Here is a 27,088-nt window from a genome sequence, read left to right on the forward strand (position 1 = left end):
CCATCACAGTGGGCTTTGATCTGAACATAAAGCGTTCGAGCCCTTTGAAATTCTCAAGCCCGTCGCCACAGTAAGGCAATACAAAATTTTAGTAATCCTCCTCTAGGTATTTGGCAAAAATCAGGAGATCCAAGATGGTGCGAGTGATCGAAGACATGTTCGGCATCGCCGTCAACCCGATGACGCAGAAGACTGACCGTGTCCGGCGCTTCACGCTGGTCACAGAGCGCGGCATGTCGGTGTCGATCCTGACGATGGGTGCCATAATCCAGTCCTTGAAGGTTCCCGACTTCAACGGAAAGCTGGAGGACGTGTGCCTGGGCTACGACGACGTGGCAGGCTACTACCGTAACCAGCAATACTTCTTTGGAGCCACCATTGGCCGGGTGGCCAATCGTACAGCACACGGGCGCTTCAAGCTCTGCGGCAAGGAGGTCAGTGTGAGTCGAAACTTGCGGGATAGGCATCACCAGAACGGCGGGTTCGTGGGCTTCGACAGCGTCATCTGGGACGTGGTAGGGGTGCACAAGGACGGTGTCACCCTGCAGCACATCTCGCCAGATGGGCACGAGGGCTATCCGGGCGAGCTGACCACCAACATCAACTTCTCGCTCAACGAGACGGGCTGCTTTGGGATGCGGATCGAGGCGCGGACGAAGGCCACCACGGCGGTGAACATCTCGAACCACAGCTTCTTCAATTTGGCCGGACACGGCGCGGGCCGGGATACGCTCTATCAGCACATGCTGATGATCAAGGCCCAGAAGATAGTGGACGTGGACCAGGAGCTCCTGCCCACCGGGAAGCTGATGCGCGTGCGCACCACCCCGTACGACTTCTCCAGCCTGGTCAGTCTGGGCAAGCGGCTCAACCAGGTGTCCACATGTCCGCTGGGCGGCTTCGACAACCATTTCTGCGTGGACATTCCTCCAAACCGGGTGCAATTGGTCGCCCGAGTGGTTCACCCATGCAGTGGCCGGTTCATGGAGGTGCACACCAACCAGCCGGGCCTCCAGTTCAGCACGGCGAACCATTTGCCGAGCGAGGACGGCTCGGACATCCCCATCGCGGGCAAGGATGGGGTCAACTATGTCCGCCAGGGAGCCTTCACCCTGGAGACGCAGAAGTACCCGGACGCCATGAACCACTGCGACTTTCCCTCAGTCGTGCTCAATCCCGGCCAGCTTTACGATCACCAGGTGGTCTACCGCTTTGGCTCTTGTCCCAAGCGAGTGTAGCAACTTAGTTGATGCTCCCAAAATTAGGCCGCTAAAATTCAATTGGCAGTGCAATCAATAGGGTTAGTACTGGCTAAAGTGCATTTATATTATCTTTCTATTTCTTGACAATAAATTTGCAACTTACAAGGAGGGCGAACGTTTAAAAGTAATGCAATCTTTTTAAAACACTGTGAGATTAGGGAACAATTGAGTATGTTTCGCTTCTTAATTATAATTCTACAGAAATTCGGGGTCGTACTTGATGCTGGTGCTCACCTACGTCCCTGGAGTCTTGAATAAAGGCGCCAACTGGGCAGCACTGGTAGCGCCATTTGGTTTGGGTCTCAGCTAGATCCGTTATCAAAGTGCTGCACCACACTGCTATAAACATTTGCTTTATTTACGCGTAGTATGGACTTGATATATTTAAAGGGCAGATCCCTCGGTCACTCTGAACAGCCCAATATAAAAAAAACCAAAGAAATTCGCTGAAAAAACGAAGGGAGTTTCTGAGTGCCACGTTTGGAACTGAGAGTAGCCGAGGAAAGCCGTCAAGCTGTTCAACCTACCGCAAGTCTACAAGCAGACGACGGACTCCAGAAGTCACAGCAGCAGCAGCAGCAGCAGGATGACAGTGGGTTTCGCTGGCTGAGTCCAGTCTAAAATCGATTGGAAGAGCCTTTAAAATTCCCATTCTCTACCAACCCATTTCCCGCTCTCCCCAGGTGCACGAATTCAAGGTGGAGATGACCTGCGGCGGATGTGCCAGTGCCGTGGAGCGAGTCCTGGGCAAACTGGGCGGTACGTAGAACTAGTGCCAAGTACTAAGTTAGTTAGTGTCTTATCGGTCGGAACTTACGTTTACGTATATGTATGTATGAACCTATGTGTGTGCTAATGGGTGAACTTATTTAATGCCATTGATTCCCGACACATGATACATACATATATGTATGTAAGCACCAACTTGTTACATTTTTAATTAGTACATCCTGGATAATAGGATAGTGACTAATTAACAATGAGCTCCCTGAAATGGGATATCTAATCCCTCGAAACTATTTGAAGTGTCTGTAAAGTCGGTTAATGTGCATAAATAGTAATAGTTGTAATTCATTAACGAAAACATGTTTCCCCTTTCTTTCTAACCAAGCTCTAATTAATTTGTGCTCTTTTAAAAATGTTATTGGTACCTAAAAAACTTGATTAAACTTAACAACAAGTTCAGTTAATTTGTTTGAAGATCACAGAACAAGCCTTAAACATAAAAAATCATATAATGATAAGGGGCTTAACCACAATTTGCATTGTTCGTTCAAGTGGTGGGAACAACTTAGCCTAGCCCTTATCAGTAGCGATTTGCCTTACTTTCGGCGCTCGTCGACTAAACCATGTGTTTTGCCTTTCCGCAGATAAGGTCGAGAAAGTCAACATTAACCTGGAGGATCGGACGGTGAGCGTGACGTCGAACCTGTCGTCCGACGAGTTGATGGAGCAGCTGCGCAAGACCGGCAAGAGCACCACCTACGTCGGGGTGAAGAAATGAGACGAGTTCCTCAGCAAGTTTCAGAAGTACGGCAGGCTGAAACTTGAGGTATAGGGTGTGGACCCCAGAGGATTGAAATATCTTCCACGTTGCCGCTCCGAAAGCATTCGATTTGGGTCGCTGTTCAGTGATATTCATGGGATACATACAAATTTTACTCTTAACCAAATCAAATATAGGAATCATATACAAATTTTACCTTAGTATTTGCTCTTGCCCAAATTGTATGTAGCTCGTAGTTAACCAATTGAGGTGTTATTATATTATGCATTACTTATGCTTAGATGAAGAATTTTAAATTCAAATTTAACTAATCAAATCGTACAGCCAACTTTTTGCCTAAGTATGCAGGTGCCGTATTTAGGGGTACTCAAGTAAATCCAACGTAGTTGCCAATAAATGATATACGCCAGTTGCCCTCTTATGACTAATCGTAATATTACAAATTTTACCATTTTAAATATCAAATATATACAAATACATTTTAACCTTAAATGCTGGCATCCTTATTTTTTTTGGGAATGTGTTGGCTACTTTTACAATTTTCAGGTCGACTTTGGAGCATCATGTAGTAAATCCCGTTAGGGAAATGGTTTTCATTTCCAAATTGTCTTATTGTCGTTCCTAATCCGAAAATCAGATGCGGGCACTAAGCATCTTGTGGTGTTTGGCGTTCCAGCGAATCGGCGACAAAGAGCTGATTATTGCCTTATAACGATCGGAGGGGCAGCATGAACTTGTCATAAATCTCGGCTCTCTGGAACCCACACTTATAAAATTCAATATATTTTTATTTTCGGTTTTCCAAGTTCCGCGTGTGTCTTGCTTTCCTTGGTTTTTTGTGGGCCATGTTCGAGGCGTAACGAAATTATCAATCAAATGCCACCTCGGCATTCAAAGAATGCAACAGCACACAAAGAGCCCAGGCGACTGCACTAATTGAGCTCAAAGCTGGACGTTCGAAGTCTCATCTCGTTCCGGCTACCTGGGACTGCGGCTCAGTTGCGTTTCGAGTTGCGAGCCGGGTCTCCGTTGATTTATTCCCCGACAACAAAGAGCCTAGCGAGGGACGCTTCGCTGTCACAACAGCAGTCACCTCCACATCCCATCCCATCTCCTTCCATTCCATTTGGAGACACGTCCTTGCCTCTGACCGACTATAATCCCTCAAGTGTGGCCCGCTGATCAGTTCCAGATAGCAAACCGAAAATGTTCTTACGGAGCCCATGATGGCAGCACATTATCTTTCCGAATACCGTTCAAATGGGTATGGTAAAGCAAACAGTTAGGAACCCATTCCCATTTTCGACTGATGGGAATCTTTGGGTAATTAAGATAGTGTTTGGAATTGAAATTAGTTAGCTGCGGATGTTGAAAGACAATATTTGAGTTGAGTTTTGAGAAGGTAGCATTGTCGGGCAACCGTTGAAACTAGATGTAGGTTACTATTAAATGCTTATTGCAAAGCCCCTTTTTAATAATAATATATCAATAGAGTACGTAATAGTGGCCTTCGTCTTTGACTTTTCTTGCAAATTACCCTTAAACTGAGATCTCGGATCTGACGACTAACGTACCATTTTATCGCAGAGGTCCAGAATATGTCAGAATTTGGGCATGTCCCACTCATCGCGCCTTTTGGCAGACCAGTCCTCCCGTGTTTTTGTTTTCATTCTTTCGCGATTTTTTGTTGATGTTTTTCTTGCACACTCTGGGCATTGTAGACATTCCGAAAATCGCTGGCGAAATTCTTTGGCGCATGCTTGGCAGCAAAGTTGCCAGTTGCAACCAGTTGGCCGCTCGTTTTTCGCCTGGTCAAGTGGCTGGGACCTCGGCTGGTGCTGCGTTGGGGCATTGGCAGGACAGGACACAACTCCTCCTGTCCCAGCCTCCCTATCCTCATCCTCAACCTCATCCTCAACGGCATTCGACGGTCTGACGGACTGGTTTGCCATTTGGCGGCGTTCTTGTTTTGCCAATTGTCATGGGAGATGTGAGGAGGACCGACCAGAACAATGGCACACTAAACCGAACTTAGGGCCCTGTTTGGGCCATAAATTCCGAAGCAAACTGTGACGTTTGAGCGGCAGGTAGCCCCACAGATACACTAACACAAGGTCGTTTCGCTGGCAGTACGAGTGACTAGTGCGGCTGGGCTTCTGGCGCGGCTCCTGCCCGGCTGGTCATTGAACTAAACCATTTGCGACTCCTACGCTCCTTGTCTGATTGGGAAAGCACAGTAGCCAACTACGAGCGGTGCAAATCGCAGGGGGAAGCGATGGGCGGAAAGCGGCAGGAGGCAGGAAAGTCGGGAAGGCGGGAAAGGAGGAAGAGGACCAAACCTGTCGGGGCCATGGAAATTCCTATGGCCCGAGCTTCACAGTTGCGATTCGGGGGCCAGCGTGTGCCAAGCCCACGAGCTTCGTTTCGGCTATAACAAGAGCAGGCCCTGGCCCGCGAAGGTAGTACAAAGAGTACGAGATCGCCGAGCGTAAATAACTCATAGATAATAATGGCCGGGCATTTGCAGTCCATGCGCGCAAAACAAAAGACTTAGGACACGAACTTGCTTGGCCGAAGGAGTCGCAGTCGGCAGTCGTCATGTAACCAGGGCCAAAAAAACCAAAACAAGATCAACTGGTTTGAGATACTTACTCAAAGTGGCTGCAGGCACGGCTCTCCCAGAGCCACAGTATGCGGAGAGAGCCGATCTCGAACTCGCAGGCCTGTTGAGTGCGACTCTTTTTCCGATTCCGAGTCCAAGACCTCGTCTATTGCGCGTGCCTTCGGTGTATTGGGTCGCTGGTGGCTCAATCGTTGCTCTGTAAAATACTTTTCCCCAAAGAAGTTTCAGTTGTGGTTTTGACTTTTCGCCGTGCAGAACGATTCTCCAGCGGTCGCTTCGTTGGTTGCTTGGTTACTTTTGTCTCAATATGGCACCCCGTCTCGCCGTCTCTCTCACTCAGATTCTCCGATTGAGCGCGGCCATGTAATATGCGCGAAAAGTGGTTTTCGGTATATAGTCACCATTCGCATATATCCGGAGAGTCAATTTTCCTGTTAGCCGAAAACCTGCCGAAATAAAAAGGAAAGAATTCGAGGAAAATATAAATAACTCCAGCCGTGTGTGAGTGATTGCGTGTGTGTGTGTGTTGTGCCAGTGCTTCACATGTATGTGAGTGGGCGAAAACGCCATGCAAATGTTGATCCTGCTGCCATTGCTGCTCGCCACTCAGCATTAGGTGAAAGTAAAGCAATTTGTTTAATTAATTGCACGCAAGCAATTTCTCAAAGTTAGTTCAGATAGCCGGAGTCAAGCGATCACTGTGCCAAGTTTGAGTTAGCAAACCCAATTAACTGAATAATTGTCAGCCAGTTAAGTCCAGGTTAGCCCCTGGGTCAACATATCTCTTGTTTCTATTTAAAAGTGAACTATTTGGATTAACCACTTAAGCTACAGAAATTGGACTATTCAAAAAGGTGAGCTGCGATTAAGTGCATTGCATGAATATTTGTGAATATCACTAGTATTCAATACATTCCAGCGTATGACGAGTATTAGGGATACAAATTTGAACACTATGAGAGGTTATTTTAAGCATTTAAGTAAGGCTTACATATTTTAGTCTCTCCTACCAGTTCTGCAAAAAAGAATTCGGGTAGCTTACCACACCTAAAAACGGAAACCTAATGAGTTCATTATTGCTCTTAACTGTTCATAAAAATATGGAATACATTCGCTAACATATCGGCATGGCTCAAATCTATGCAAATGGAAATGATTCTAAGACCCGCATGGGAAGATCATTTCTGGCTTGTATTTCTGTGTCGCAACCCAATTTCCAATCGAAGTATGTATTCCGAACCAATTTTGTTGTTAGGAAGGCGATCTCTGACAAAACATTTGGCAATAAGCTGAAGTTATGTGTATTTCAGAAATACATTTAACTAGTTTTTCCTTGTTCTGGTTTAAAGTGGACAACAAACAAGCTCGTAAGTTCAAGCACACAAACATAAATAGACACACGTATGCAAACCTATTTATGTGTTTGTAAGAGTTCGAATGGGTTTATGTATATTCACCCATGGCTGAAGTATTTTTATTGACTTCAGCTTTGGCGTTTGACACCTTAGCGGCTTTGTTTACGGTTCGAATGGAACTACAAAAAAAAAAAAAAAAAAAAACAATAACGAATGGGGACTAAATTAAATAATTTAAATTAACTCTTTCTAAGTAGTATTACATTTATTTAAAAAAGTTCTGATCAACAGCACGGAATTTAAAGACGAATAAGCTCTTTTTAAAATTGATTATTTTATCTGGAAAAAACATAACGATCCATTGATCAAAATATCTAAAATATATTATTATGGTGATGGTAATGGTATTGTAATAAAGAGGACAATGAGTGCATATTACTGCTGATTCGTGCTTGTAGTCCTGTCCTGAAGATGACAAGATCTCGTATTTGGCATAAAATTCCGTGCACCTGTTACGGCATTTATAGCCGTAACTCGTAGATTCGTTGCCTATACAATACGTTAAAGAAAGCGTCCGGCCAATAAAACTATATGTTCTTGATCGGAATTACTAGCTAAGATATTCTAATATCTTTGGTCTGACCATGTCCGTCTGTCGAATCTTGGGACTATTAATGTGATTTATGTGTGTCTCGGTGATGACCTACACTTTTTAAAAATTGTTTTGATTTGTTCCTTTTGGTATTATTAGTCCCGGCAATTTCTAATAAGAACTTTTAACTGACTATGTTCGCTAATGATCATTCTTTTCTTTATTCTTTCTGCATATCCCTTACTAGCTGAGTAACGGGTATCTGATAGCCGAGTAACTTAAAAAAACCGACGATCTATATGATTATCATCTATAAAGAGTACTCTTTTTTAGGCTACAAATAGATATTACACGACTCGAGCCTTTTAAAGTGTTTATAGGCGTAACAAAGAGATTTACAGTGTTGCACGTTGTTTTCAATTGATGTGTTGACACTTTTAATCATCTCTTGTTTTAGTACCATTCGAAATCACCCCACCAACGACAGAGTATTCTCTTTTATTTCTTAAATCAGCAACTCAACCGAAAGAAGCCTTAGAGACCAACGACCAGGCAAAGCTGCCTCTGAGAATCGAGGAACGCAGCCGCGAAGTAGACGGCTGATGTGGGGGGATTTAGGAGGCCAACAAAGCCGCTCGTGCCGACACACCTGACAAGCGAGTCAATAGGCAATAGCCAGACCGCACTCTGAGCCCTGACATTATTGATACATTATGGGGCCATTTAATAGGGTCGCAAGGGGGAGATATGCCCACAGAGCGTTTGTTAGATAGCGGATTGTAGATGGGGAGTGCGACCTCTGGTCAAAAGTGGAGCCTGGCTTAATTACCAGCGGTCGGAGGTGAGCGTAAGTGGTTTTTGGCCCACTTCGGCCTGTCACTGTCACTTGGTCGCTGGTGAAGGGACTGGGCGGGCGAGGGAATGAGTGGAGGCAGGGCGTGGCCCATTGTCTTCCGTTAAGCCAATTGTCCATTAAGACCAGAGCTCCAACTCGGCGGTTGCATAAGCCCGGCTGAGAGTATTTTATTTCACTGTCAGTTGAGATGAAAAATTGTCTTAATGTTTTACTCCGCTTATTGGTATTTGGCCCCTTGCTGACATCACGTGACAGCGAAAACAACGACTTCGCCGATCGCTGGTTCGGTGGCATTTTTGGCTTCGAACAAATAATTTAAATGTCAATGGGCGACTCCAGCCGAATAACCAACCAGCTCCCTGGCCGATCGATCCAGTCCCGAATTCACGAGAAGTCGAGACCCCAGAGCTGAAGCCCAAGATCCGAGCCATCCAATCCAATATCAACCAGGTGACCCAATTCGGGGCAGCCACTGCAGCAGCCACGCCAGAAAATCACTTTCTCTCCGGCCCATCAAGTTCTGGGGCCCCAACTTCGACCTCATCTTGATCGCAATTAAGAGAAAATTTAATTTTGAATTTATTAAGGCAAATAAGCCGGGGCTGGTAGCCCGAAATGCCGAATGGCGTGCGTGTCTTGCTTTTGACACAAATCAAAATTCTTCCACATGCAATGAATTCAGAACGGAGAGGAGATAATTACGGTACTCGACAGTTCTTCAGAGGCCCCAACAAGATCGTCGGATTGGCCTTGGGTACTTGCCAAAAGAAATTCGAAATCAAATTAAGATCAACAGGTTCTGCATTCAGCCCCCGGGCATCGAATCAATCTGGATCTAATCAGGTGTTGCCCCTTCGGCATTTGAATGGGTTGTCCGCAATGCACAAGGTTTAATTAATTGATATTCCTATTAGGTAAAACATATGTAATGATTGCTATATTTCACTGTATGTAGCTAGATTCAATTGGAAATTTGAAATCTTTTACTTCTAAGGAAGTAACTAAACCCATTCCATGCGCCTCCGATTGAAATGGATATGGCTCTTTATTCCCTAAATTTGTATTAAAAACTGAAGACTTGTATACCTGGAAATTTACATACAAAGTATTGGAGTTCCCAATGCACACATTCCCAGGAAGATTGAGCTCATGGAGCCCATCGGGCCACTTGAAATTTGTTCGCTGTTTGCCTTCTACTCGATAGATGGAAACAGAAGAAATTCCGAATGGCAGGCCAAGTATCAAGTATCGGTTACAAAACGTTTCAATTTTTGCTGCCTCACGGGGCTCTCTCACCACTCACCACAGAATGGAATAGATTGGGGATCGGTGATCGGTTATCATTGAGCGTTTGAGAGTTTGTTTGTTTTGGGCCAGTTTATTGCGCGCATGTGCCCCTGGCCAAAAAGATGCCCCCAAATGAGGAGAGAGCAACAAATGGTGACAGAGCCTCGGAAATCAGATATCTTTTATTTGCCACATAGGCCAGAAAGGAATGCCAACGAAATTGGTGATAAATTCACCGATGAAATTGTTTAGATAACAAACGCAGCCGCACATAGGCTTCGCCTGGAATTCTGGTTTCCTCACATTTGTTTTTATTTCTTTATTTTTTTGTTGCCAACTTGCCACCGCGACCATCCATAAATGGCTAATGACAATGGATTAGCATAAGCTGTGCAATTAATCTTTGTAACAAGTGGAAACCGAGGCAAACCAAGTCGCGCTGGAGCCACCAAAGCCAGATAGAAATAACTAATACTCCAGGGCATGAAACTATTGGAAATTTCAGCGTAGATCTTTTCTATGATTAATGAATGGAGCGAGCGAACCAAAACCGAACCGAACCGAAGCGATGAGCACGACAATCTGGTAGGATTCCTGAACCCGCTTTATTATGCAAATTAACTATTAAGGGCGTAGAAGGCCGCATCTATTAGTGTCGGATCTGTGGTCACAATCGAAAATACGCCACCTGACCACCGAACCGAACCCGGTTCGGAATCAGAATTAGAATCGTACTTCTCACCGGGATTTAGATTCCATGATGCAGTCATCGTTGCATATTAATGTCCCGGGGCAAACTTCAAGAAGTTAGTCGTATGTTCGGCATATTAATTATGAAATCTTATGTGTGTCTTTTGACGCAGCCGTGCATGTGAGTGTTTTTGTATCTTTCGGATCGGCCCTTCACTTTGGAATGCGGTAGCTGGCGGAGAAAGAGGTAAAATCACTCACAGCACAGCTACAAGATATGCCAAAAAGGTAAATATTCGAATAGCGAAGAAATTGGTTGGAAAAGAATGTTCTCAATTAAAAGTTTAAGATGTAAATTTTTCAGATCGTCAATATAAGTGGTATTAACGGGATAATATTGATCTATTAATAAAGTTAATTAGCAGGTGCGCATAGCTTTTGTATAATTAAATTAGTTTTTAAATTGAATGTAGCTAGTACCATCTAAAAGAAGGCATTCATGTAAAATGTAGTAAAAACAATGATAAGGCACACCAGCATCAGTCATAAATCAAAAAATAAATGTGGGCAATTATCCAGAAACATATTGAGATGGATTTTATCCTCCCTCCTGTTTCTGGCACTCGTAAAAAACTCACATTTATATCGGAAATGCTAGATGCAGCCCAATGAGAAGCAGAACCTGATCGAACACTTTGTCACTTTGTTGGAGCGCCATAAACTCGGCTATGTGATATCAATTTGCACCAACTTCTCGGAGATCACAGCGCTTTCTCGCCGGAGACGGAATCGTGGCCATAAATCTACCGACCAAGAGTCCGATGGGCCGGGAAAACAGGAATGAAGTTTACTAATGTTTAGCTGCCATTTATATGGTATCAATCGACGTTCCTTTCCGATGCTCGATTATTGGGTGTCAAGCCCGGCTGGGATAATTAATGCGCCACCTGAAACGAAGACATAAAGTAAAACTAACAAAGCCCAAACGAAAACAGTTAAAAAGAAATCTCGGATCGAGATGACCCCATTCAGCTGTATTCTGATAAGAGGTCACGTAGCCAATAAGCTGGTAAGCCCTATGACAGGCGTATCGCACTCATTTTGGCCCATTCGAAATGGCAACCCGCAGAAAGCGCAAAATAGATCTTAAGGCTGCGCAAAAATAATTTAAATTGTTTGTCCAATAAAACAAGGTCAAATCGATCGGTTGGAGTGCCTAAGCTCGAGTTCAACTTCATTTATCACGTTCGTTTATATGGGGGAGGTTTATATAATATGTGGGATGCTTGGCGTGATTCATTCGAGCGCTGTTTCAGTGCCAATAACTTGTTTTCACTTCATGGCAGTGGACTATAGTATAGTATAGTATATAGTTTTTGTGGCAGCAAAGAACTAAGACTTTTCCTCCGAGAAATCATCGACTGTTTCCCTTGGCAAAATGAAGCCAGCCAATAAACACATCTAGTTTGCTACTGGGCCCATATATGAATCATAGCTCCAAATTATTGGGAACCTGCTGGGTTACCTATATTATTATATAGCATCCCCATCAACCCGACCATCTTCATCACCATCATCGAAGTCTCCCATTTCCCTTCCCATTACGGTGTTTGGACACTTCCGATAAGATCGCTTTCAGCGTTCAATAGAAAAGCTAAATAACACACAAGCCAAGTGTGTTCCAAGGGAAGAGAACAGATTCTTTTTACCGGGAACGGGACGATAAGCAAACCAGCTGCTGCAGAGGGAAAATGTTTTCCTTTCTTCATGCCAGGCTGCAATGTCTGACATTACGCAGGCAAAAACCATTTCCAGCGAAATGAAATCGAACGGCATTGATTGCATGCCAATGTGGCTCCAAAGTTCTTGATCGACACCTGAGCCAGACGACGACGACGCTCTATCAGACGGGGCTTCAGTCCGACGATGGCTGAAATTCGCAGTCAGATCCAGATCCAGGTCCAGATTCAGATTCAGATCCAGGCCCAGGCCGGGCCAGACCGGTGACCATTTATAGAGCAACTGGCCACTAGCAAGACGATCAACAGACGCTCAACCTGCCATGCCAATGACGCAAAACACGCAATCTCCCGAGACTCCTCCTCCGAGCTTTCTCCGCTCCCCTGGTCCCCTGCTGTTTTGCTCCGCTCAAAGGGGCAGCGTTAATTATTATGGGCAGAGGAAGTGGCAACGACGTCGACGGCGACTAATTGCACTGGGGCTCGCTCATTCGGAGGGGCTAGACGACTTCTCTGTCCACTGGGATGCCCCTGCTTCCCAACTAGCCACCATGGGCGGAGTTCGATTTTGAACTTTTGAAAGGAAAGTGTATAACTGAAGATCAAATATATCTTTTAAGAAAGTTCTTACCGTCAGTTTATCATATTCAGATACGAACCTTATAAATGCTTCTCTGAAGTGGAAAATATTAAAACTATTGATAATTGACGTTTCAATTTCCATATTGACAGACTTAGAGTCGAGTTCACTTTGTACATATTACATACGAATTTGGCTATTTGCATACACATTAAATACTATTTAAAAAATTCATGGGAACATTACTTTAAAGTTTCCTCATATTCATGTTATAGTATAGAGGTACGCCTTTTCTCATTCCTGCACTGCATTATTAAATGGAATCGTTTGTTTGCTTTACATTTTGCAGAGCCGGAAAATGCAGCATCTGGAACTGTGAGCTTCGACTGGCTGGAAAGACGAAGAAGAGGTAGCCACACGCTCGGACTCGCAGACAGCATGCCCACTCGCCACAATTGGGACTCGGAGCGTGTGGGCGTGGCACATCTGGCCGGGGCCCTCAGCCCACTTTGCATAACCGATGCCAACCATGAGATACTGCGGCCGAAGCCGCGAAGGTGAGTTCGCTGCCTAAGTCTTTCTATTTTCCAAAACCGTGGCGTACACAGCTTATGCATGCATGGAACATATGAGTTGTCCGGCTATGATTTACTTCTTCGATATGGAATATTTGTTATTCTAAATCATTCAGCTACATTGTGACCCCTAGGGTATTATGGCAAAGAAAAAGTTGGGTTTTCCGTAGCTATTACTCAGTGTGTTTCTATTACGAGTATTACGCCTGTTTGTGTGTGTAATGATAATTGGAATTAAAATGCTGAGCTAATTTGTAATGTTCTTTATTTTACTGGTAAACTTTAGGTTTAAACGCAAGGTTAAATCATCTGAAACAAAATATCATTAAGCAACGGTGACATATAAAAATATTATAAATAATCATAATATATAATATGAGCTTTGGTTTTTAGCCATGTCTAATTCTGTTTCCTTATTTATATCCACGTGATACAAATTTTATGTTTTAAGACTAAAATTTTTGAGTCAGAAATATTACGGCTTTTTTATATAATACAAGATATATACAAGACCACTTAAGCGCCACCTACATTTTGTATACAGAACCTGAGAAGTTACGTGGATTTGACAGCGTGCGCCATCTGTCTGCAGGTTACTGAAGCAGTGCTAGTGAACCGACTATGCCGATAGGTGGCGTTATTTCCAATTGAAAACTTCAACTTTTAAACTGTTAGGTACATTTTATACCTAGTTTGAATTTGAACACAATAACATAACCTCTGTACCGACTTTTAAGTAAGTAGAGAGTAGAGATATTATTAGTCTAGGTTCCACTTCATTGAGAACCTAGGTTCCAACTGATGTGAAAACTGGTTAGGAAAGTAAATTCAAAATTTGTCATCATATTAATGTATTTTATTAGCATTTATACAACAGTAGATAGTGATATAACTCCTTTTAGGGATAAAACACGTGCATGACTACTTTTAGATTTCAAAGATGACAAGAAGGATTTCTCTGCTCCGTTGGAGTTCCTTAAATATTTGCCATTCTGTTTCCATATTGTGTTTCAAAGCGCCAGTCCAGTCTCTAAGAAGGTCCAACAGACAAACCCACAATGGCAGCTATTTTTGGACTTGGTCACTTGCTAGCATAATTGTGCACAAAAGCGTGAAGTGTGTCGCTTTTGGATGGTGTTGGTCAAGGGGAAGGGGAGGAATGTTGGTTGAACGGACAATATACTTTTATTCTGGGCCGAGAGACCAACTTCTTTTCGGACGTGATACATGAACAGCTACGAGGAAAAGAAGTCGGATGGATGGGAAGTGTGTGGCTGGGGCAGAATAGCGGATGCTAGACGATTTTCGGAAATAATAATGGATTGTTTGTGTCTTTCGTACGATAGTGGCTTCTGGTCGCTGGGCCAAACGGGAACGATCCGTCTGCGATTCGTTTTTGCATTGTGAAGCCGGTCAAGGTTAATTTGGAAAATATTAGTGCCAGTTCTCCGGCGGCAGAAGATTGCTCCGGATGTGTGCCACAAAAAGTAGATGGGCCTGCTTTACGACGCCATCTGCTCAGGTAGAGATGAATAATTGCTAAATGCGGGCCCGGCCCAGTCAGTCAAAACTAATTCAATTAAAACGAGACTAGAGCCGAGCTTAAGATACATTTAGAGCTACGGACAGAGGTGCACATAAAAATGGAGATACAGGCGAGGCTGCGGCTGAAGGTTTTGGCTCATTCCTCGCAAAGTTCAAGCTCGATTGAGAAATCGTACGGCGGAGTCAGACAATTGCCGATCGAAATCTGGCCGCCCTCCAGGAAACTGAAATATGACTGGCATTTACGAAACTTTATTGTGGCGCGCTTCTCTCTTTCTGGCAATTAAAAGTCCGAAATGCGAGTAACAACAAACAAATGACAGTCGGTGTATTTCACACAGCAAACGAAAGTGAAAATCGCAAAATGTGAATAATTAGCAGGGCCCAACAATACGGGGAATAAAATAATAATAGCTAACGAACTGAAATAGGAAAAATGTACGAAAAATTCGCTTCAATTGCTAGCAGCAGCAACAATTTGTAGCCAACAAAGTCAATGACAATAGCTCCGCGGAGGGCAGAGCCATCTGCGAGGGCAACAAACTTGATACACTTACTGGAACTCCAACCTTACCCGGTCCCCCCACCCCCCCCCCCCCAACCACGAATTGCAGTACCTGTGGCCCTATCGCCGTATCATCTTCAATTCGGAGGTAATTCGAACGCAGCACTAAGGCTGGCACAAGAAATAATGTGACGACGTGGGGCAAGTGAAAATGTTGTTACCTTTTTACCTTTCCGCGACTTTCTTTACGGCCGCAGATACTGATACTCGCACAGCTACAGATACGGGTATCTGTGAGACACACCGTGGCGTTTGTCAAAATATACCTACTTGGCTAACTAAGTAGTCGCCATCAAAACAGAATCGCCCCAGCCTTAAGCCGCAAATACCAAAAGATCAGAGAAAATTCGGCCCGCGAAAGTGTGGGAGATTTTTGGGGGCGTCAGCAGCTGTTTTCCGAGTGGAGCAGCCTGTTGATAGGTCTGGATAGACAGGCGACCAATTAAGTCGGGGAAGCTGCAGTCGAGGAAGACACCCCGTCTTCAAACGGAAGCAAAGTCAGTCGGTACATCTCCATCTCCATCTTCATCGCCATCTTCATCTTCATCTGCAGCCTCATCATCATCTGCCACTTCGCAGCTTCTCCAATTGGCGATGGGGATGTGGTTGAATGCGGAAATCGCCACAGTAGTCGCAGCATATTAAACTCTAATCAGGTAGATGCGATGATATGATAGGGCCGAGAGCACTCGAAGAAGGTAGCAATTTGTCAGATGTTGGGTTTCATAACAGTTACAGCCAATTGCCGTGTCACTGATGGTGTCGGGATACCACGGCTCGTCTCGAGTATATCATTTGGAAGACACACAGGTGCGGAGTGTAAACTAAGCGAGATTGACGGGGCTGTGGAGTATAATTCCCAGCGAATATGACATTATTATCCTTGACTTAATAGCTGGAATAGTGTACTGTTGTAACAGTGGCAACTCGGCTAGTTCTCTAACTGACAGATTACCGTGAAAGGGCCAAACTTAATTCAAAAGTTTCCTAACACTCCAATAACTTTCCTATGAATCCTAATTTCGTAATTTCCACTATTCCCAGGCTGATCGAAGCAATGACTCAGCCCGAAGAAGTTTGGCTTGAGCAATCCATGTCAATCACATTTTGGTAAATCTTCCAGGGGAAAATGGGGAAAACAAGTGAAATGAAATTCGTCTGACAGCAAGTACGAGTATCTGGCTTGAGTATTTGGGCTTGCCTTGAGGCTCCAATGCATTAGGCTAACCTTGCTTCTCCTTCTTTTCCATGCCACAACGCGCAGATATATTTTGCGATAGGTAAAGATTATTAATGATCTCGCTGGAAGACAGACCTGGTTCTAATGATCTACAATCTATGCTGAAAACCATTTCCTGTCTAACACTGTCGGCATGAAAAACGAAAGTTCCCCAAACCTCATTAGTCGGGTGACACAGATATATATGCTGGATATATGTATGTGTATATATATCGGCGATACTAAAGGGTGGGGCTGGGCCATATTTCTCCTCTTTACTTTCGGGTGAGTTGCATTTGCCGTCTTTGTCCAGTTTTTCCAGCCGTTTTCGGTCTTTTTCTCATCCGTGGCCGAGTTGTTTTATAAACACGCGAATATTACATTAAACCTTTTGGTGTAGTTTTTGTGTTTCTGTGCCGTTTTTATATTTTGAAGGTATCTTGAGTGCGGCATATAAAGCTCCGCCTAATGGGCGCAAGCATATTTATGGCCTGTCATTACTTTTCCGTAAATTAAACTTTTTAATGCGAAAATTGCTAAGAGTGTAATTTTTTTTAATAATCCACCTGGCTTAGAAACCCAAACAGCCGGCGGCCACCGAAGAAAGTTATTGTATAATCGGACCGTAGAAAGATTCAAAGAGCATTAGTTTCGGTTTTCCGTATTACGTGGGCGTTGAATGCCCGATTTTCATTTGGGGATTTCGGTATTTGGATCATACGACCGATGCTTTCTAATTGCAATTGCCATGCGCGTATGTCAGTGGTTGTGGGCTTATATATTATTATACATTCGGGTCTGTGGCTTCGGACCGCTTCCATTTACCATTCCATTCTTCATCCACAAAAGAGAAGCTTCTACCGGGGGTCGAAATCATGGTTTCGTATCGGAAAAACAAAAGGCTAACCTCAAGAGACCGTTAAGTCAGCGCGCCTGAGCTTGTATAAATCATTAGGAGCAGGTTACGCTCGGAAATTTATTTGCTCCACACATGAGATGTATCTTGTAGATGTATCTCGAAGCCTACGCACGTCTGCCCATGCTCGGAACTCAGAGCTCAGAACCTGGCTGTTTTTACTATCTTGGGAGCCGGGAACCAAACTCCAGACTCCCGCTTGGAGTGGCAATCCCGGGCTGGAAGGAAGCTGGCAAAACGATCTGATAAGTGCCGAGATTGTATAACCTTCGTGTGCTGGGTGGTGCTATGTGATGTGAAGCTAAGGTGCTGTGAAGCTAAGGTGCTATGCTCCCTTGGCCCCGCCAAACAGTTATACATAATTAAATTCAGTGCAGGGCTCGCAGCCAGAGTTGGTAGCCACTTTGGCCAGTCACTGCGCTAGAGATGGCTGGGGTTTCCCAGGGTAATATGTGATCGACAAATGGATCAAGATCTTTAAGCTGCAGGAGTTTAAACTTGATTAACCAAAGGATAGATATTCAATACTGAAGTTCTATATTTTGAAGCTAATAAAATTATTTTTTGAATTAATCTAACTTGATATACAGTGCAACTAAAATGATATTAAAAATGTATAATATGTTAAGCTATGTCTTCAACTTCAGTTTTCTGAAGGTGCTGTATACGTCGTTTGTCAATGGTAAAATTTCCCCGCTGGCATCTCTGCCACCGAACGCAGTAATTTTTGAAAATCACGGCAGCAACAAGAGGCGAGCGGGAAAATGGAAAAGAAAACTCCCTGATATTGCTCCAAGTACATCTAGTACATCGCGCGGCGTCCAAAGTGAGCCCTCAAAGCTGTTGCTGTGGTTGTTTCTGCGCCGCTGGCGGCTGTGGATGTCAAATGTTGGTGCAGACCCATTGTTTTGGTCACACAGCTGAGAAGCAAATGGAAAAATTACCCAAGCCGATAGAGCCGAAGACCCGAAGACCCTCCATGCAAGGTGGCCTCTTCCCCGGAACCCCCAAACCCCGATCTCCGCTGCCCGATCCCGGGCCCAAAAACGCGCTGTGAAAATGAGGAAAAACAGATACCGCCGACAATGACTAAGCAGCGCAGTCGACTTCTGCGCCGGCGTAGCGGCAGCAGCTGGGGCTCAGACCGAATCCGAGCTTCCAATTCAGTCGAGCTTCAGTGCCAGCGGAGAACGAACGGCTTGGATAGTCGGCGGGTCCAGATTTCGCGCACACAGCTTCGAAATCGAAGTTCCGTCCGCGGATGGATGAACACCCAAAAGCTGCGCCAATTTATAATTTGCATAATTACCATTATTACCATTGTTACCAGTGCGACAGTGAAATGGGAAACATGAAGCAGGGACAAGAAGCAGCTAACTGTGCTCAGAGAAATTTCTGAAAATATTAAAAACCATTTAAATGTATAAAACAACATAGTTCTGTGCTTAAGAAAAATCTGATCTGCATAAAAGATCGCAGATAATACCCAAAAGTGAAAAAGTGAACAAATTTAATGTTTATGCCACCATAAATAATAGTTTAATAATATTTAATAAAATAAATTTATGAATATCACATGCAAATACACTAACTAGCCACCAAAGTGAAGGACAATATTTAAAAACCTATCAAATCCATCAAAATTATGCAGTAAGTTATCCTGAAAAGGGTAATTCTCTCAAAAAGTATCTGAAATGAAACCAAAGCGAAACTAAAAGCAGCATGTATTGCACCAAAGATTGCACCTGCAGCCTGTGTCGCGAGTTGCGAGGCTACAAGCCCAGTGACAAGAAGAGTGCTCCTTCAGCGCCCACTTTGCTCAGCAGGATGCTGAACGACAACTTCATCCTGCGGCGCCGCGGCATCTCCCTCAAGAACTTTCAGCCACAATCGCTGAGGAACAGCGAGATGCTGGCCCAGCAGATGCCGGTGCCACGCCCCCCGCAGACGCCCTCGCCCACGCCCATCGAGGAGCTGCCTGACTGGGCGACTGAGGATTCGTCGCGGGCAAAGAAGCCTAACCACAAAGTGGTCATCTACTTTGGGGACTCCATCCACCGCGGTGGCCAGCAATCGCCGCTGCCCTCGCCCAAGGAACTCCACTCGCAGCTGCTGCAAGAGATGTCCCAGAAACTCAAGACCAGCGTGGCGGAGGAGGGCCTAACGGGCGTGGAGAAGGTGAAGAAGGTGCAACAGATGGCGGGGCAACCGGAGACCAGCCCGCCAGCGAATGACGAACTGCCGCCCTACATTGAGAGCGTGCAGAACGGAGTAATTAATATCAGAATTGAAGGCAATTACCGGCGAGCCAGTGCGCTGGTGGAAACGGTGGCAAAACCCACTCTGGCCGTTGTGGCTCCAACGAAATCCGAGTGTGATTGCGATGCAGCCCTCGGTGATAATGACGATGGTAATGCGGATGATGATAGCGACGACCCTGGCCAAGATGAGGCGGAGACGGACTCGTGCGATTGGAGCTACGTCCAGGAGTGGCGGAGGGCAGCGAAACGGTACAGCGAACTCTTCGAATCTCGAGCTATTACTTATTTTCTCGTTCCCAATCCCAATGCCAATTCCATTTTCAATTTCAATTCACATTGCACTACTGCAATTCTTTTGTGAAAGTCGGGGAAAAGGGATTTCTTCTGGGCGTAGAATAGGATGGACTTTTGATTGGGGAAAAGGAAAGGAACGACTAGATGGCCAAATGTATATTGGGAAGATGGCTCCACCCCACAAAGTTGCAATTTAATCAATGGTTAATCACATTTTATTTACAATGGAAAGAAATTGAATAAATTGTAAGAAATGGAATAGTAAGAAGAATTTAATCAAAATTCGTCTTCATCTTAGTTTTTGGCAAACAATTCCAAGCTTCTTCGGCTATCGGCTGGGAGTAAAACGCAATAAGCAATAAAATGTTTTTCTCATATCGATAGAAATTTACTAGACAAAAGATAAATTAAAAAAAAAATCGACTTGGCCAAATCGACTCCTGATTAAGAATATGAAAACACAGTCGGGAACACTCCTTCTACCTGTATAATACTTATGAACAAATCTAGTATACCCTATAGCTCTACGAGTAAAACCCATACTCAATTCGTACCCTCATATATGCCGAAAAATACTCACTTCAGCAAAACCCAGTCAAAGAATGATCATCAGAAAAAAAACGACTTCGCTGTTTACCTTAATGGGCTCCATAAGAAAAGATGTTTGATTTTATATCTCATAATATTTAGACACAGATCGTAAGTGTTGGTCGTTAATTTACATACAAGCTCCATAAATGAGTTTTTGGAAATGGATCAGTTCTGTGGGAACTTAAACTACTCATAAACAGAGGGGGTTGCCACACAAAAAGTCCTATAAATTCTTTAAAATAGCAAACGCTTTAAAAATATTATTCAATTGATTTACAAACAAGACAAATATTTAAGCAAACAGAAATCTAAAGGTCATTAACTCGGCAACTAAAGATCAATAAAGATTCAAGTTGAGAAATAGATCATTATAACAGTACTCCCAAGATATTCAAAGCACTCATAAATAGTATTATTTAGCACAGAACCTTGTTCAGATCGTAAGTATCTGTATTTCATATACATATATATTGTTGAAAAGACAATATAAACTCAGCATTTAAAATTTAGGTCAATCTGAGCTCAAGTTACAGCATAAGCTGTCAAAGGGATGGGCAAAATTTGAATGATAACGATGCCCAAAAAGAATGAAAAATCAAAAGACTTTTCGCATGCAAATGAAAAATCGTAACTGGCTTTTAATATCGCTGTGATTTTTGAGGTTGCCAACTTCTAACCCAGTTAGAAGATGGTAATAAATGCGAAGGAAATGTGAGAACGAATCGTGGCGATGAAGATCAACCCACTTAGAGAGTCCAGTATTGCGGTGAAAATAATTTGTTAGCTTCTGCACTTTATAATATTATTTAATTCGAAGAGAATGGGTTGTATATTCGTCCATCAGCTTGTAATACATTAATTCAACTAGTGGGTCTTGGTCGTTTTTCAATAGTGTAATCAACAAAATACTCGACCATGAATGACTACTGTCTCCTACTGGGACTACTACACTAATCAGATGTCAAGTTAGGCTCGTGGCTAACTAAAAGATGGTCAAGACTGTGTGGTCAGAGATTAGCGTTAGTGTGACATCTATTCCTTTGCTCGTTAGCAAAGTCCATTGTTTATTTTGCCTGGTATTCTTTCTGTCTGCTGAGGAATTTTAATGAGTTGCATCATTTATGGGACTGGAAATGGGTCAGGCTTAATTTAGAAGCTTAGCCATGGCTTTATTTTTAGCTTTGTGGATAAAGTTATTACTTTAGTTGCGAAGCATTCGCTATTTTTGATTCCTAAAGTGTTAATGGGTACTTAAAATATTGATGAAATACCATTAGACCATCTTTTTTTTTTTTGATGACTACTCAATTATTTTCCTCTTTATTTTAGCACACTGATTTTAAAGATTTGAATCCCTTAGAACTCTTCCCCTATCTATAAGTAACCATCAGACTAACCATGTTTTCCTTAACTCTCTCCAGGCCCACTGGTAACCTGCCGCCCAACTTTGTCCAGCACCAGGCTCCCAGCCAGGTGACTGGCTTGCCCCCCGTGCCCCCGCCACAGATGCAGTCGCCTCATCAGGTGCAGAGCCAGCTACCCCCCTCGCAGACGCCACTGTCGTCGCAAAAGGGATTGGCGGTGGCCATGGCCACTCCGGCACCGAGAGTGTTCAAGGAGCTGGCGCAGCAGCCGAACAAGGGGATGCCCCACAAGATGGTAGCCTCATCCTCGTCCTGCAGTGGCGGCCAGGCGAACTCGTCCTGCAAGATGCCGTCACCAGGGACCGCCTCAAAGGCGCTGATTCCACAGAGGGCAGTGGCTGGTCCGGCGCGACTCACGGTGCAGAGTACGCCTGTAAAGTCACAGCCACCGCAACTGAGTGGGAGCCTGAGCCAGAGCCAGGTCTCTCCCAACAGACCCATTTTGGGCATACCCACTACAGCGGCAAATCCCACGCCGCCCAGGATCCACCAGCATGACCAGTTCCGGGCGCTGCAGCGGGTGCAGGAGTGCCACAGTTCTTCGGACGAGAACCGCAGCTCTGGGCATGCCAGCATGTCGGATACCGGCGGGCACAGCTCCTCGCCCGCAGGGGGCATGACCTTGGGTCCGCTACCCGAGGATCGCCTGGCGGCGGGAGTGACCAACAGGAGCACTCGATCGCGGAGGCATCGTGGAATCATGCCTGGCGGAAAAGCTCCGTGGAGCGGCACAGGACTGGAAGACATCAAGCTGGCCATGCTCACACTGCGCTCCCAAACCAGCAGCAGCACCTACAGCAGCCTAAGCGCCGGATCGGAGAGCTCGGAGCCCGCCCGCCGCCTGGGCAGATACTCCTCGCTGGAGACCGTGGTGACCAGCACGAGTGCAGACGAATTCGTGTGGGTGGACTCGCACAACCGGCTAGTTGAGCTGCAGCATCCGCCGTGGAGCCAGCAGTGCATCCTGAAGGTCCTGAGGAACGGACGCTGCCAGCAGCAGGCTGAGCATCTGGCCGTGGAGGCGGTTTCCCGCCTAGGCTATCTGCTGCAGCGGGCGCTGGTGAGGATCGCCCGCGAGATCCAACGCTTCTCGGCCGGCGTGGGTCTCTGCTCCAAGCAGGAGGTGGTCGGAGCCCTGCGGGTGGTGCTCAGCTCCTCGCTGGCGGACTCTTGCACGAAGGCATGCCTCAGGTCGGCCGCCATGTTCGCGGTTCCCGGAGAGAGTGCGCTGAAGCAGAGCAAGTCCGCCCGAGCAGGCCTCCAATTGTCAGTTGGGCGCTTCTACCGCTGGATGACGGACGCCAGACTGGGCAAATTTATTCACGAATACGCCGCCGTGTATCTGTGCGCCGGAATTGAGAATCTGCTGGAGGAGATTGCCCTCCAGTGCAACGGGACCACGGCGGCCGCCTTGGATCAAAGTATTGCCAGTTCCGGGGATGTGTGGGGACTGCTTCAGCCATTCGCTCATCTCAACGCGGGAAGAATTGCCAGTGGCGCCCTGGCTCTGCCCAGATGGGCCAACTCCTTGGATCAAGTTATTGCCAGGTATTTACTTCCAATCTTTATCTATTCCAATCTCTAGCCATGTCCCTCCGTCCTGTGATTCCACGAAATATAAAACCAAGCGTAGAAAATTTAAGTTAGACGTCCGGATTCTAGAGAAGCAACTGAAGTGCCTTGTCTAATAAAAACAATTTCATTATTTCGTGTGCACCAGTTCCGGAGATTTTCGAGGTCATCTGGCCACCTGTGTGGGCAGCATAAGGGAGCTGAAAGAGAAGGCCCTGCGCACCCAGCAGGAGTTCCAGTTGGCCGCCGCCCTCTCTGGATCCGCTCTGGCTGCTCTTTTCTACTTCATGCGCTGCTCTCAGCTGGAGCACACGGAACTTCTCGCCGCCTCCGGCTGCCATGCTGGCCAGGCGCAATCAGCTGCTCCAGGCGGAGGAACCTCCTCCGCGGGCCACCACGTCCAGGAGTTGTGCTACGAGCGGGCCTACGTGGTGCTGCCTCCACTGGCCGAGTGGTTGAGGGTGGCTGCTGCCCACGCCGAGCACCGAAATGCCATGATGATTGACAAGGATGACGTGATGCAGGCCGCCAGATTACTCCTGCCCGGAGTGGACTGTCCCATAAGGCCAGTGGCGCACGACGAGGAGCTGCCCACGAAAAAGACTCACTTCAACACTGCTCCTACTGTCAGCTCCACGGGCACTGGAACGGGAAGCAGTAGCTGCAGTTCGCCGGTGGTTAGTGGGATTGGCATCGGAATCGGAGAGGACACCTCTGAGCTGGGCAGGAGAGCCACCATTGGAGTGGCGTTCAAGGTACGCGTTTTATGTTTTATATATATGGAATATACTTAAAGTAAACGAGCTTTTAATGGAACGTGTTTGTTTATGGAGTGTGCTCCTAGGTGTGTTACTGATGATAATAGTCCTAATAATCGAACGTCTACTTAAATCCCTTTCGCAGCTTCTGCTGACTGGTCGGGCGGAATTGTTGGCCCAGGCCGCCCAGCTTCTGCCGCCCACCACGCGGTACGACACCCAGAACAGTGCCGGACTGACCGCTCTGATGATCGCCAGCATTCGAAACGATGAAGTGGCCCTGCACGCTCTGCTGGACGCGGGATGCGATCCGAATGTGGAGGTGCCCCCTGCAGGAAGCGCCGGCTATCCGGCCATTCAGCCGGACACTCAGCACTGGACGGCACTGAGCTTCGCCGCCAGCAGGGCAAACTACGTAGCCCTGAGGATCCTCCTGGAAAGGGGCGGCAAGGTGGAGGGCGGGGCCAGGAGCAGCGAGGAGAAGTGCACCCTGACCCCCCTTCAGTTGGCCGCCGGCACTGGCAATCTGGAGATCGTGGCATTGCTGCTGGCCCACGGAGCCAATGCGTTTTTGTCCACGCAGCAGAAGGATTCACTGTGCTTCGCAGGATCCGCACAGAAGGGTTGCTTCTGCGCCATTTCAGTGGCTGCTGCCCACGGACACCGATCGTGCCTTCGCAAACTGCTCACCCACCCCGTTTCACCTGGAACGAGGGATGTGCTCTCGCTGGAGGAGATGCTGGCCGAGGGCGATGTGGGCGGTGTGAGAGGATCAGGTGGTCCAACTGGAGCCGGAGGACCAAACAGTGCCAGTGCCAGTGGAAACAACGAGGACATTCTGCCGCTGCTCAACAAGACGCAGATCAAGCGACTCCAGGAGGCTATGTACCACAGTGCCGAAAATAATCATTTGGGTAGGTTTACTTGGAATAGGTTTATAAAGTGGGATACGCGTATATGTGTAAGTTTCCTATACTTGTAGAAGATATCAGCTCTTTTAGAATGTCCTTATTGAGAGATAAATCTTTTCTTTCCTATAGTACACAAATATATTTTGTTAAGGAATTTACCAGAACCGAAAAGTTAGCAGGTTGCGAATCCATTTGCAATTCCAATTAAGATGCTACCAATGACCGATTAAGTAATTCAATCTGGTTTTAATGGTTTTCTAATTCATTTGATCAGCTCATTTGATCTGTCTCATAATAAGCCGAAATTTAATGAAGCCAGATTTGTCGAAACTGTTTTGTTTACAAGGTGTCTGACTTTTTGTATATCTGCGAGAAATTATTTATTGTTAAGCAGATAGATATATACAATCTTTGCTTACAATTAATACCGATACGGTTCCTTTTGCCAGATATAACCATTGAGCTGCGGAAACTGGGGGTTCCATGGACCCTCCACTGCTGGATGCACGCCCTATCGGCGGCCCACGACTTGCGACTGGACGCGGTTATAGATCAGTTGCTCCAAGACTTCCTGCAAGTGTGTCCCGACGACTACAGTGCCCAGTTTGTGAGCGAGTGCCTCCCGCTGCTGTTCAACATCTTTCGGAACAAGAACGAGGGCACCACCCTCCTTCTGGCCGACATCTTCGCCACCTGCTTCGGCTGGGAGACACTGCCTCCGGTGAAGGAACAGCCGCCGATGCAGCCCGTCCAGGGGTCCCGCATCGATCCCAAGTTCGTTAACAACCCAGAACTCAGCGACGTGACCTTCAGGTGGGTGTGACTTAATGCTGAAAATATTGGTAGCTCTAAAGTATCCAAATTTCTTTAAAGTATTCAAATGTATAAATGAACTGTAACATCTTTGGTCATTTTACATTGCAGAGTGGAGGGCAAGATCTTCTACGGACACAAGATCGTCCTGGTCACCGCATCGCCTCGCTTCCAAAGCATGCTGAGCTCCAAACTGAGTGAGGGCAGCTCCACGCCCACGGTGCAGATCAACGACATACGCTACCACATCTTCCAGCTTGTGATGCAGTTCCTTTACTGCGGCGGCTGCAGCTCTTTGGACGTGGCCCACGGCGATGTGCTAGAGCTGATGGCGGCGGCGAGCTTCTTCCAGCTAGAGGGATTGCTGCGCTACACGGAGGCCCGCTGCTCGGAAATGGTCGATGTGGATAATGTTGTAGCCATGTACATTCACGCCAAGGTGGGATGGCTAATGGTAAAGATTGCTATCAGACGGAGATTCTGATCGGCTTGCTCTTCCAGGTCTATAACGCCAATCGACTGCTGGAGTTCTGCCAGTGCTTCCTGCTCCAAAATATGGTGGCCCTGCTCACCTACGACGACTCCGTGAAGCGTCTCCTCTTCGCTAAGAAGATTCCCAACCACGACGTGCTCGCCGGATTGCTGCAGACGCTCCAGAATCGCTTGAAGGCCCGCAAGCCCAACTCGGGTGGTGGTCTGGTCAACTCCTACCGATCGCCCCCGGTCACGCCTGTGAAAAAATGAAGTGAAGTGAAGTGATGGAGCTCTGCTTCCACACACTTCTCTCTCGACGAAATCGAATTCTTATTTATTGCATTGTTTTTAATTTAATCTCTGAGCTTTTATGTATTATAATAGTTTCCCTGCCCGCCCCGACCTCCTTTCCCACCTTCCTAGTTGTATTTTTGTATTTTCAATTTGTTCAGCGCACTGTTAACCTCTACGAACCCCAAGATGGCCGAGCAGGCGGTCCTCTAGCTATTATTGGTAGTTGAAATTGTTTCTGCATTAAATGAAGGAAGTAAAATTGTAACTACCAAATCTTTCATTTGAATGGAGGCAGCATTCAAATATTGAATCACCTTTCCCTCATCGGAGATTTCGAGTTCTCAGCCATTACTTTGCAATTATATCTGGATGTTTTGCTGGAGAA

At 45.9% G+C, this 27,088-nt stretch overlaps 3 protein-coding genes and 1 long non-coding RNA gene across 6 annotated transcripts, besides 1 other annotated feature; 3 read left to right on the forward strand and 1 right to left on the reverse strand.

The window, feature by feature from the left end:
- The first annotated feature begins 17 nt into the window (after positions 1–17).
- Positions 18–1,369, forward strand: CG32445 (uncharacterized protein). Its single transcript, NM_168931.2, has one exon. The coding sequence runs from the start codon at positions 135–137 to the stop codon at positions 1,236–1,238; it is 1,104 nt and encodes a 367-aa protein (NP_730671.1). The 5' UTR covers positions 18–134; the 3' UTR covers positions 1,239–1,369.
- A 284-nt stretch (positions 1,370–1,653) lies between these two features.
- On the forward strand, positions 1,654–3,258 carry Atox1 (Antioxidant 1 copper chaperone). Of its 2 annotated transcripts, none has more exons than NM_168932.2 (3): positions 1,654–1,854; positions 1,946–2,021; positions 2,633–3,258. In NM_168932.2, exons 1-3 carry the CDS (start codon positions 1,849–1,851, stop codon positions 2,764–2,766), a joined length of 216 nt encoding a protein of 71 aa, NP_730672.1. In that variant the 5' UTR covers positions 1,654–1,848; the 3' UTR covers positions 2,767–3,258. Both variants share the same exon structure in this region, with proteins under 2 accessions (NP_730672.1, NP_001262184.1).
- A 54-nt stretch (positions 3,259–3,312) lies between these two features.
- lncRNA:CR45956 (long non-coding RNA:CR45956) lies at positions 3,313–4,861 on the reverse strand. The gene has a single exon (NR_133295.1). It is a non-coding gene; the product is annotated as a long non-coding RNA:CR45956 (long non-coding RNA).
- Positions 4,862–5,616: 755 nt separating this feature from the next.
- On the forward strand, positions 5,617–26,965 carry CG43980 (uncharacterized protein). 2 transcript variants are annotated; one of them, NM_206420.2, is made up of 8 exons: positions 5,617–6,246; positions 12,841–13,048; positions 21,879–23,429; positions 23,602–24,208; positions 24,357–25,125; positions 25,572–25,935; positions 26,047–26,374; positions 26,437–26,965. In NM_206420.2, exons 2-8 carry the CDS (start codon positions 12,930–12,932, stop codon positions 26,677–26,679), a joined length of 3,981 nt encoding a protein of 1,326 aa, NP_996142.1. In that variant the 5' UTR covers positions 5,617–6,246; positions 12,841–12,929; the 3' UTR covers positions 26,680–26,965. The 2 variants fall into 2 exon arrangements, with proteins under 2 accessions (NP_996142.1, NP_001262185.1); NM_001275256.1 differs by lacking the exons at positions 5,617–6,246; positions 12,841–13,048 and adding an exon at positions 18,881–19,821.
- Positions 7,582–7,618: a mobile genetic element.
- Positions 26,966–27,088: the final 123 nt, after the last annotated feature.

Source organism: Drosophila melanogaster, chromosome 3L (assembly GCF_000001215.4).
Source record: "Drosophila melanogaster chromosome 3L".
Taxonomy (NCBI): Eukaryota; Metazoa; Arthropoda; class Insecta; order Diptera; family Drosophilidae; genus Drosophila; species Drosophila melanogaster.